Source organism: Haliotis rufescens, unplaced genomic scaffold, assembly GCF_023055435.1.
Source record: "Haliotis rufescens isolate VD_foot unplaced genomic scaffold, xgHalRufe1.0.p SCAF_31, whole genome shotgun sequence".
NCBI lineage: Eukaryota > Metazoa > Mollusca > Gastropoda > Lepetellida > Haliotidae > Haliotis > Haliotis rufescens.
The window spans coordinates 3,145,816-3,157,828 of NW_025964013.1; the positions used below are offsets into that span (position 1 = coordinate 3,145,816).

A 12,013-nucleotide genomic window follows, 5' to 3' on the forward strand; every position below is an offset into this window, starting at 1 on the left:
ATGTTGTTAGTATGCAGGACACCTTTAAGAAAATCTGAAAAGTTACATTCGCGCCGCGCTTTGAATATCGGACTAACAGTCGGTCACCAGGGTCCCGTCTGTGCGTTCAAATTGGTTCGGTTTCCTTGATCTATCAGCTGAATTTCTATAATGTCGGTACCGCTTTGGAAGAAGGAAATCAGAGTGTTCTCCAAAGACATTCACGTTATCGTACCACCCTATACTGAAGACGTGAAAATCAACAAACTCAAGTCTGCTGGCATGTCAGTGACCGCTTCGAACGAAGGGAAAGGTACCCACCGGTAATGTCAGTAGAAGCTCTGTGCACAACGTATATCGAATGGAAACCGAATTTGATGCCTGTGACTATCTTGTTTGGTTTAATAAAGGGTTTGTAAATATCTCTCGCTCTCATGAGATTGCTTCAGTCCTGCCTTGTAGTTGCAAAATAAATGACGTCTCACGATTTTTTTATGAATGAAAAAAGTGACAGAGGTCACGGTTATGCTCTCAAAACGAAAAAAATAAGTACGACACAAGTGTGACGTACGTATTTAGTATCTTACCACTTGTATCTTCACCACGTGCCCTACTTTTAGGATCTCACAGAAGCATTAATTATGTCATCCAGTATTCGGTATGACGTCTCGAACCACTGTGTCTAGTGGTAGAGCGTCCGACCGGAGATCGGAAGGTTCGATTCCCGGCTGCCTTATACCAAAAGACGTTAAAAGATGGTACTTGTTGTTACCCTGTCTGGCGCTCGGCATCAGGAACATTAGCTGAAATAGTAAAGTGATGAAGTAATTTGAAGCCGGTATATGACCAGTTGAACCTGACACTGATAATGCATCTTTTGGAAATATTTAGAAATTGAAAAAAAAAAACATTTAAAAAAAACAACGTTTTTCACAAAATATATGTCATCTACTTTTCGCTAACTTCCCCGTACTTCGATCTAATTCACACGATAAACGGCAGGAATGTCTCTCAAATAATTGCACTGACTACTATCAATAATAAAAAGACTGATGCTGTATATTTTTACTTAAAGGATGTCAGTGCGCATACTGATTAGGTCAGTAGCAGAACATGAAACAAAAGTGTTAGCTATTCTGGAATTTCCTTCCTTCAAAAGTCCAGGCATTGTCTAGAGTCTATTGTCAGAACGGGACTTCCAACTTCCACTCGGTTCTTCAATTCTATGGTAGTCAGACTTGGGTTCCAAATGTAAGCTGCAACAATTAAAACAATTATGGAACCAGACGGTTCTTTATAACTGTGCCGTATGGGGTAAAAATCAATTTTGCAACAACAGTAGATATCTTTACACCTGAAGACAAGTACAGGTGACATTTTGCAAACATGTACGTTTTGGCTCTTTTTGAGGAAATATGATCTGGAACGCCGAGCTGAGATGGGCTTGTTGAAATGTCAACTGTTACAGGCATATGGCAATGATAACATAATCATCAGCTTGCATCATGCATCGTGCCTCATCTTTCAACTCAGTAGTTTCCACAAAGGTCGTGGTGATATTTACACTCTTCTTAACTTTGACATACCAGGTATATGTGTGCACTCAAGAAACGCTAAACAATATTCAAGTCAATTCTTATAAATGAATAAATCAATCAACTATAACTTCATATACTTTTATAATCAGTAACATACAAAAGCTGTAGACAACGGTACGGGCAGTGCAGTAATGCAACCCAAGCCTCGCCCACTCTATTGTCAGCCAATCAGGAAACAGTAGTCTGCTAGTGGGCGTGGCTTTTTTTGTTTATGGAAACATAAACGCAAAACAAATTGGCACATTAAAATGTCATGATGTCATTTGCAATTTATTAATTAACATTTATTCAAAATAGTTTCCACATATGTTATTAAATTTATGCGTTACGGTTGATAATTTCAGATATAACAATCTGACACAGTTACTGCACATATACGGTGATTTACATGGATTGGAGTACAGGAAAATACGACAGCTTCGTCAGTTGGTTCGGCTTTGTCTGCATCATGAATTTCTGTTTCAGGCTGTCGTGGTTACGTGGCATGTGCCTCCTTGGTATCTACACAAAGATATTGTAACAGGCTGAAACTGCCTATTGTTTGAATGCGTCAGCCATTATACGAAACAGCTGAGCAACCTCTGAAGGCTGTTTGTTGTGGACCTTGATGCTGTAATATATTATAGATCCTACATCGATGATCAGACCAACGCCAACTAAGGCTGCACCGCCAATTTTGATAACCTTGGCAGCCGAATTCAGTGTTTTGAAAGCTTCTGCGCCAAACGATGACGCTTCTGTCAGCATGCCCAGTGTCCATCGCGCCACTTCAGCACCTGATTCCACTCGCCCCTTGTTCGGTCCCTTCAACTGCAGAGCTTCCTGGACGCGAAGAGCTGTTGCCACAATCTTATGACCTTTGGCACATGTTTCACAGAGGTCACTTCCGCTATCTATCCCACTGAAACGGACACTGTCTGATGGTATGGTTGCATCAGTGAGAACCTCACGCATTCTCTGTCTTTCCTCGTCAGTGGACAGACCAGCACAAAAGTGTTCCAACACGGGAGCAAATTCGGTTACTGCCTCTGTGTACGACAATATAGCCTCGTTGGCCTCCTTCATCTTCTTGTTCTTGATGGCCTTCTCTGCCACGGACGTAGCTATGGCGCCTGCAGCGCTTGCAGCCGATACTGTGGCGCCAACAATTGTCAGTACAAGCGAAGCTCCAAATGTGACGAAGCCGAGCCCGAAGCTGGCAGCTGCTACAGCTGCGCTCACCGCCGTCAGTCCTATCTTAGCTTTGTCCATACCCCCTTGTTGTTTGTCCAGCTCATCTGCTAATTCCTTCAGTTTCCGCGCTACATTTACCTGGCGGTCATAGCAGCGTCTAGTGATGGTCGTCAAGCTGCACAACCTGTCTCCGCACTGGAGGATGGAGTCTGGAAGATAGAATGCATGGATGATATTATTTGTTTGTTTGTTTGTTTGTTTAACGCCGCCGTCAGCAATATTCCAGGTATATGACGGCGGTCTATAAATCTTCGATCCTGCACAAGACAATCCAGTGATTGATATCATGAGCATCGATCCACGCAATTGGGATCGATTACATGCATCATCCAAGTCAGCGAGCCTGACCACATTAGAAGACCTAGCCCATATTATAAGTTGTAGCAGGATCACGAGGGGTACATGGTGTTTTATGGATCCCGCGTTAGGTTTCATAATATATCCTAAATGGGGACGCATTAAACCCCATGTACCCTGAGTGATCCAGCTACAACGAGTTTATCTTACCGACATGTTTTGATAAGACGTTGTAAAATAATTCAAATAAATTCCAAATTGACAGAAAACGACTGTTCGATTGAGCTTGCGCTATGTCACGTGATATTTATTGGCTCGGAAAAAGGCGTGCGGCTTTTTGCTTTGAAGCAGGGTATAAAGGATTTATTCTGTTTCTCAGAAATGCATGTGCAGCCCGTAGTGCTCGTGCAGGGGTATAAAAGAATTATTCCCCCGCTGCGAAATGTATTACCCTCCAAGGCGGGTTACGCAGTATTTTATCAAGATCACGTGGGCCAATCAGATCGCATCATTCTGACATGGAGGAATGACAATAGATGATATATTATAAGTTAGAAGATTGATATGACCGTTGTAAATCTTATCAATATAGAAAATATTACTATGGAAAGAAATCAGCTCCCATTTAGATATTGAAACTACTTACAGAGTATACTCACCGCTAACAGAAACGCGAACCATAGACACATATAGAGAAGTATGTACGTCAAGAAGAGATGTTTCCATGTGTACCACTTAATGACAAAACCAACAATCAGTCAAATGTTACCACAGACTGTCTTTATTCTGTGCTATTCACGTGATTTCTAAACTTTACACGCCAATCCTGCACAAGACAAATGGTGCATCTCGAGTGATGGAACTGTGACGTCACATGTGATGCGTTCATGAGCGTCCATTCACACAACATACCAATATGTTCGTTAGTGAATCAAACCATTCTAATATCTCTTGATTATGGTTTTGTTTCATGCATTAACCAACATGTATGGTTTCTTTTGTCGCGGAGTATATATTGAAGTGATTGCGCTACACAAAGACAACAAATAAATGATAATGTGGATTTTTGTAAATCTCATGATGCAACATGATTGTATCAGCTGACAATGTACGTTGTTATCGTACTTAACTGTTGTCATCCTACATATACCTTTTGGAGTTAAATCGCATTTGTTCGGAAGTGTAATGAAAAAATCGAATTTTAAACTGAACTATTAAAGTAGAGACAAAATGCATTAATAATGCGTGTGAACAGATGATATGATTCTCATCTCGACCTTTTTGGAATAAAACAGACACAGGGGGCATGTATTGGAACAATAATGGTTTGTATTGGTTCAGGAAACTATGACAAGTACAACATTAACTGTTTGATTGACATTCAAGAAGTTGGTGAGTATACGTAAGTAAGAAACGTACAACTTTATGGATAACAATCTTTATTGCATATAGCGATAACGGAATAAGTATCTCCATGGAAACGTCGCTATATGCAATAACCAAGAAGTTGTTATCCATAAAGTTGTACGTTTGATTATGCACGACGTTTTTTTCAGTGAACCAATTCATGTACGATCTTGCTGTGATGGTTCAACTTGTTTACCACAACATGAAATCAGAGTTGCCATTATAGTGACAAGTACGATTTTAGTTTAAGCATATCTTAATCTCAGGAAAAGGATTAGGCACAAGTTATCCCAACTTAGAAAGCCCTCTCCCATATATTTACATGTATGCTCATTTACAATTAATAAATTATATGACAACTAAAGAAAAGAAATAGAGTAACGTATGTACATTAAAACTGCATTGCCAACCCGCCTCAGGTCAATATCTACATCACAAGTATGTTTCACAATTAACAATAGTGAGTGGATCAATTCGTTTCCAGCTGATTAAATATGAACATTCAATGAAGAAAATATACGAATTTTCACATTGGCTGCCACATCGGCATTTTGGATTCCTCGTTTGAACCTTTTCTAAATAAGTCATTTTCATTTGTTTAATTGTATGTATTATGTTAATTGTCCATATAATTGACCATATTGGAAATATGGAACTGTAGATTTATCTTTACTAAAATTGGATTTAAATCGAGAGAAGGTTGCAATGATCCTTTCCTGAAAGGTTAATGTATTCCACAATTTATAGAGGATGGTATAAACTAGGATTAAGATAACTTTGTACGTAATAAAGGCAAAGTTATATTATGAGCAGTTCTAAGCTTGTATGTTACGTTTGTCCCGACAGAGTAGTGTACTAGATCTTTATGGCATGACTTTGTCATATTGTTATATATTGTATAAAATATACACAATTTACGTTTTCGCCTACGCTCGGATAAGGGCTCGAAGAAAGTTAGTTTCGAAATATACATTTTTGACAGAAGTAAAGCTTGGTAAACCAGTTACAATTCTTGCTGCTTCTAGTTGGAGTTTGTCTACTCTGTCACTTCTCTTTGGTACAACTTCCAGTGCATATTTAAAATGTGGCCTGACAAACATTACAAAAATATTGTTCTACACACTACGACTGAGCATAAACTTCTTCATTGAAGGAATCATCTTTGATGTAGTTTTAATAATTGAATCAATATGACATGACCACTTGCCCGATGACGACAATATAACACCCAGGTGTGTGTGTGTGCTGTATCATTTTCAATGTTTTTATTATACAAACATAATTTCAGAGTTCTATGCGGCTCTTTTGTGGAAACAAAAATTGATTTGGTTTTGCCTCGATTATATAGAATTAGCCAGTCTTGAGTTCATTCATTAATTTTGCTTAAACTGGGAATACGTTCGTTGTCAGCAACAGTACTGATAACAAGCTGTTCATCAATTCAATGGGGTTGAGATAACCTACCAGTGCATCTATACTATTATGATTATCAGTGACAATTCCGACAATTAATCCTCTCCTTCAATAGTGATAGCCATGGCAGATGTACGTGAAAGATCCAACCACGCGCTGTACTTGAAATTGACACGACGCGTGTTCGATCACTGTTCAAGATGGCGGAAGTGCAAGTTTTCGACTGTTTGCTACTGACTCGGTATGAATGTATATACCTGCAGGCTATCAAACCCACGCTCGACATACGTTAACGATAAGAGAATATTGCAGTCTGGGTCATGGACTAATATGTCGCCCTGACTACAGACGGACACTACAGTCTGCACGCAATATATCACCAGTATGTAGCACGATAAGAATATGTTGATCATTTTATTGGTTGTATTAATACCAGTATCATACATATAGTATTAGCTGTGCCTACTCATGTCTACAATAACTATACTGCTCAACGAGTTGTTCCATTGTTAGTTCATGTGTCGTATTAAAGGACTTACAAAAGTGCATTCCTGACTCGAAGGTTTGACGAATGGCAAGTAAAATATCCAATACGATACCTACTTTCATTCGAGGCCATATTCCCTTTTCCTCGCTTGGATCCTGAGTTGCCCATGGCGATATGTAGATACGCGAGTTTAAGTCACATATGTGTTCCAGGTGGGTCCCTTCGGAATGAATGACGCGATGCCGAGCACTAGTATTGTAGGGTGCAGTCCAGCCAATGACGCACCTCTGTCGTACGCAGATAGAATGAAGTAATATTTCTAGCAGCCTGGCGTCTGTCACAGGGACACCCACGGAGATACTGTCGGCCTTTTGAGGGACGATGAGACGCAGCTTGCTCTGAAGCTCTACCTGCAAAATCAGTTGTAAACACAGAGCTGGTATTAAAGTGCAGATCATAAAACTGTCGTAACACCGCCTGTGTTTGCATATGACAATGGCTGAAGGAAGATTTTCAGCACTGACAACTACTTCAAGGTCGGTCGTCGGTCCGGGTAGACATACAGGTATTAAGGTTTGTGACTCTCCCATATAAATCTGAATACATTTTCTAGCGTTCAACTTTCTGTATGTGGTTACATTAGTGTCTTAGTTTCATATTTTGATATCATATATGTTCTTTTTTCATATTTTAGAGCAAATTAACTGTGCAATATGAATTTCCCTTGGCATAATAAAGTCTTATCTTCTTATTTTATAGTCAAGTCGAATTACCACGTGAACTTGTGATGAGTAACACAAAATACATGAGTTTGTATGTTTCGAGCAGTGTCTTGATCTTGTCATTATGTGGCAAAGTATTGGGTTTCGAATTACGCTGGTATGAAGCATATTGATACAGTTACTTTGTCGGGTTGTATGTGTATATATGTATATATTACAAAATATCAACAATTGACTCTCACCTTTTGTGAGTCCATTGGTGTATGAAGGTTCAATTTTTTTATCACAATTTTTTACCTCAGAGGATATACGCCTTGACCTATACACAACTCACGTGTGACGTCATGTTTTCACTGACAACAACCAGGTATATCGCGGAATAAAATAGTTCATCAAAAAGAGAGGTGACATGCACAACTTGCTCTTAAGAGATACGTCAAATAATATCCCCATTAGATGAAAAAAAGTCTGTTAAAAACTACCTCAGTAAGTCAGTTTTAATGCATGTGTATCAAGTAAAGACGTCAAAATGGCCGACACGATAAATGGGAAGGGAGAGATTTCGGAAGTTGTTAATGAACCTGTTGCGGTTACATGTTTTAGTCATCATTGATCAATTGGCCGATCGTTGAAAGTTGATAAAAAAGTGTCAAATAGACACTAAGGTAAATTCATAGATTGCTGTAGACTGTCTCTGTGAGCCAAGACACGGATCGAGTCGAGTCGATACTACGATAGTTTGGGTGTGCATGTCTTCGTTTTGTTCACAGGGATGGGTCGTAGCGAGGATAGTCGTGAAACGCCGAGTTCAAGATTAAAGGATCTAAAGGATCAGAAAGAACGCTTCTGTATGTATTTCCCAAGGAATGTGGAAGTAGTCCGTCAGTGTTTACGTCATTGCAAGAACACGGTCTCGTGAAAAACCTACGAACGTCAAATTTGTAAACGTCAAATTTGAAAAAAATATATACAGGGAGTGGCATAGTCGAGATCTTGTGAATGAATTAGATTTAGGGTAGCCTTGTGGTTAAAGTGTCCGTTTGTCAAGCCGAAAACCCGTGTTCGATTTCCCACAGCTAAGATTGTTATCGTACTTAACTGTTGTCATCCTACATATACCTTTTGGAGTTAAATCGCATTTGTTCGGAAGTGTAATGAAAAAATCGAATTTTAAACTGAACTATTAAAGTAGAGACAAAATGCATTAATAATGCGTGTGAACAGATGATATGATTCTCATCTCGACCTTTTTGGAATAAAACAGACACAGGGGGCATGTATTGGAACAATAATGGTTTGTATTGGTTCAGGAAACTATGACAAGTACAACATTAACTGTTTGATTGACATTCAAGAAGTTGGTGAGTATACGTAAGTAAGAAACGTACAACTTTATGGATAACAATCTTTATTGCATATAGCGATAACGGAATAAGTATCTCCATGGAAACGTCGCTATATGCAATAACCCAGAAGTTGTTATCCATAAAGTTGTACGTTTGATTATGCACGACGTTTTTTTCAGTGAACCAATTCATGTACGATCTTGCTGTGATGGTTCAACTTGTTTACCACAACATGAAATCAGAGTTGCCATTATAGTGACAAGTACGATTTTAGTTTAAGCATATCTTAATCTCAGGAAAAGGATTAGGCACAAGTTATCCCAACTTAGAAAGCCCTCTCCCATATATTTACATGTATGCTCATTTACAATTAATAAATTATATGACAACTAAAGAAAAGAAATAGAGTAACGTATGTACATTAAAACTGCATTGCCAACCCGCCTCAGGTCAATATCTACATCACAAGTATGTTTCACAATTAACAATAGTGAGTGGATCAATTCGTTTCCAGCTGATTAAATATGAACATTCAATGAAGAAAATATACGAATTTTCACATTGGCTGCCACATCGGCATTTTGGATTCCTCGTTTGAACCTTTTCTAAATAAGTCATTTTCATTTGTTTAATTGTATGTATTATGTTAATTGTCCATATAATTGACCATATTGGAAATATGGAACTGTAGATTTATCTTTACTAAAATTGGATTTAAATCGAGAGAAGGTTGCAATGATCCTTTCCTGAAAGGTTAATGTATTCCACAATTTATAGAGGATGGTATAAACTAGGATTAAGATAACTTTGTACGTAATAAAGGCAAAGTTATATTATGAGCAGTTCTAAGCTTGTATGTTACGTTTGTCCCGACAGAGTAGTGTACTAGATCTTTATGGCATGACTTTGTCATATTGTTATATATTGTATAAAATATACACAATTTACGTTTTCGCCTACGCTCGGATAAGGGCTCGAAGAAAGTTAGTTTCGAAATATACATTTTTGACAGAAGTAAAGCTTGGTAAACCAGTTACAATTCTTGCTGCTTCTAGTTGGAGTTTGTCTACTCTGTCACTTCTCTTTGGTACAACTTCCAGTGCATATTTAAAATGTGGCCTGACAAACATTACAAAAATATTGTTCTACACACTACGACTGAGCATAAACTTCTTCATTGAAGGAATCATCTTTGATGTAGTTTTAATAATTGAATCAATATGACATGACCACTTGCCCGATGACGACAATATAACACCCAGGTGTGTGTGTGTGCTGTATCATTTTCAATGTTTTTATTATACAAACATAATTTCAGAGTTCTATGCGGCTCTTTTGTGGAAACAAAAATTGATTTGGTTTTGCCTCGATTATATAGAATTAGCCAGTCTTGAGTTCATTCATTAATTTTGCTTAAACTGGGAATACGTTCGTTGTCAGCAACAGTACTGATAACAAGCTGTTCATCAATTCAATGGGGTTGAGATAACCTACCAGTGCATCTATACTATTATGATTATCAGTGACAATTCCGACAATTAATCCTCTCCTTCAATAGTGATAGCCATGGCAGATGTACGTGAAAGATCCAACCACGCGCTGTACTTGAAATTGACACGACGCGTGTTCGATCACTGTTCAAGATGGCGGAAGTGCAAGTTTTCGACTGTTTGCTACTGACTCGGTATGAATGTATATACCTGCAGGCTATCAAACCCACGCTCGACATACGTTAACGATAAGAGAATATTGCAGTCTGGGTCATGGACTAATATGTCGCCCTGACTACAGACGGACACTACAGTCTGCACGCAATATATCACCAGTATGTAGCACGATAAGAATATGTTGATCATTTTATTGGTTGTATTAATACCAGTATCATACATATAGTATTAGCTGTGCCTACTCATGTCTACAATAACTATACTGCTCAACGAGTTGTTCCATTGTTAGTTCATGTGTCGTATTAAAGGACTTACAAAAGTGCATTCCTGACTCGAAGGTTTGACGAATGGCAAGTAAAATATCCAATACGATACCTACTTTCATTCGAGGCCATATTCCCTTTTCCTCGCTTGGATCCTGAGTTGCCCATGGCGATATGTAGATACGCGAGTTTAAGTCACATATGTGTTCCAGGTGGGTCCCTTCGGAATGAATGACGCGATGCCGAGCACTAGTATTGTAGGGTGCAGTCCAGCCAATGACGCACCTCTGTCGTACGCAGATAGAATGAAGTAATATTTCTAGCAGCCTGGCGTCTGTCACAGGGACACCCACGGAGATACTGTCGGCCTTTTGAGGGACGATGAGACGCAGCTTGCTCTGAAGCTCTACCTGCAAAATCAGTTGTAAACACAGAGCTGGTATTAAAGTGCAGATCATAAAACTGTCGTAACACCGCCTGTGTTTGCATATGACAATGGCTGAAGGAAGATTTTCAGCACTGACAACTACTTCAAGGTCGGTCGTCGGTCCGGGTAGACATACAGGTATTAAGGTTTGTGACTCTCCCATATAAATCTGAATACATTTTCTAGCGTTCAACTTTCTGTATGTGGTTACATTAGTGTCTTAGTTTCATATTTTGATATCATATATGTTCTTTTTTCATATTTTAGAGCAAATTAACTGTGCAATATGAATTTCCCTTGGCATAATAAAGTCTTATCTTCTTATTTTATAGTCAAGTCGAATTACCACGTGAACTTGTGATGAGTAACACAAAATACATGAGTTTGTATGTTTCGAGCAGTGTCTTGATCTTGTCATTATGTGGCAAAGTATTGGGTTTCGAATTACGCTGGTATGAAGCATATTGATACAGTTACTTTGTCGGGTTGTATGTGTATATATGTATATATTACAAAATATCAACAATTGACTCTCACCTTTTGTGAGTCCATTGGTGTATGAAGGTTCAATTTTTTTATCACAATTTTTTACCTCAGAGGATATACGCCTTGACCTATACACAACTCACGTGTGACGTCATGTTTTCACTGACAACAACCAGGTATATCGCGGAATAAAATAGTTCATCAAAAAGAGAGGTGACATGCACAACTTGCTCTTAAGAGATACGTCAAATAATATCCCCATTAGATGAAAAAAAGTCTGTTAAAAACTACCTCAGTAAGTCAGTTTTAATGCATGTGTATCAAGTAAAGACGTCAAAATGGCCGACACGATAAATGGGAAGGGAGAGATTTCGGAAGTTGTTAATGAACCTGTTGCGGTTACATGTTTTAGTCATCATTGATCAATTGGCCGATCGTTGAAAGTTGATAAAAAAGTGTCAAATAGACACTAAGGTAAATTCATAGATTGCTGTAGACTGTCTCTGTGAGCCAAGACACGGATCGAGTCGAGTCGATACTACGATAGTTTGGGTGTGCATGTCTTCGTTTTGTTCACAGGGATGGGTCGTAGCGAGGATAGTCGTGAAACGCCGAGTTCAAGATTAAAGGATCTAAAGGATCAGAAAGAACGCTTCTGTATGTATTTCCCAAGGAATGTGGAAGTAGT

General features: G+C 38.7%; 1 protein-coding gene across 3 annotated transcripts; it reads right to left on the bottom strand.

The window, feature by feature from the left end:
* Positions 1 to 1,641: 1,641 nt before the first annotated feature.
* Positions 1,642 to 10,911, bottom strand: LOC124136757. Of its 3 annotated transcripts, none has more exons than XM_048380608.1 (2): positions 10,529 to 10,911; positions 1,642 to 2,959 (listed from the first exon to the last, which is right to left on the bottom strand). In XM_048380608.1, the coding sequence occupies exons 1-2, from the start codon at positions 10,578 to 10,580 to the stop codon at positions 2,112 to 2,114; spliced, it is 900 nt and encodes a 299-aa protein (XP_048236565.1). In that variant the 5' UTR covers positions 10,581 to 10,911; the 3' UTR covers positions 1,642 to 2,111. The 3 variants fall into 3 exon arrangements, with proteins under 3 accessions (XP_048236565.1, XP_046358731.2, XP_048236564.1); XM_046502775.2 differs by lacking the exon at positions 10,529 to 10,911 and adding an exon at positions 6,531 to 6,910; XM_048380607.1 differs by lacking the exon at positions 10,529 to 10,911 and adding an exon at positions 6,467 to 6,562.
* Between the last annotated feature and the right edge of the window lie 1,102 nt (positions 10,912 to 12,013).

Coding starts and splice junctions, on each gene's coding strand:
- LOC124136757 (XM_048380607.1), bottom strand. CDS start 6,536: ATGAAAGTAGGTATCGTATTGGATATTTTACTTGCCATTCGTCAAACC. Junction 2,960..6,466: donor CGAGTCAGGAATGCACTTTT/GTAAGTCCTTTA, acceptor TCTATCTTCCAG/ACTCCATCCTCCAGTGCGGA.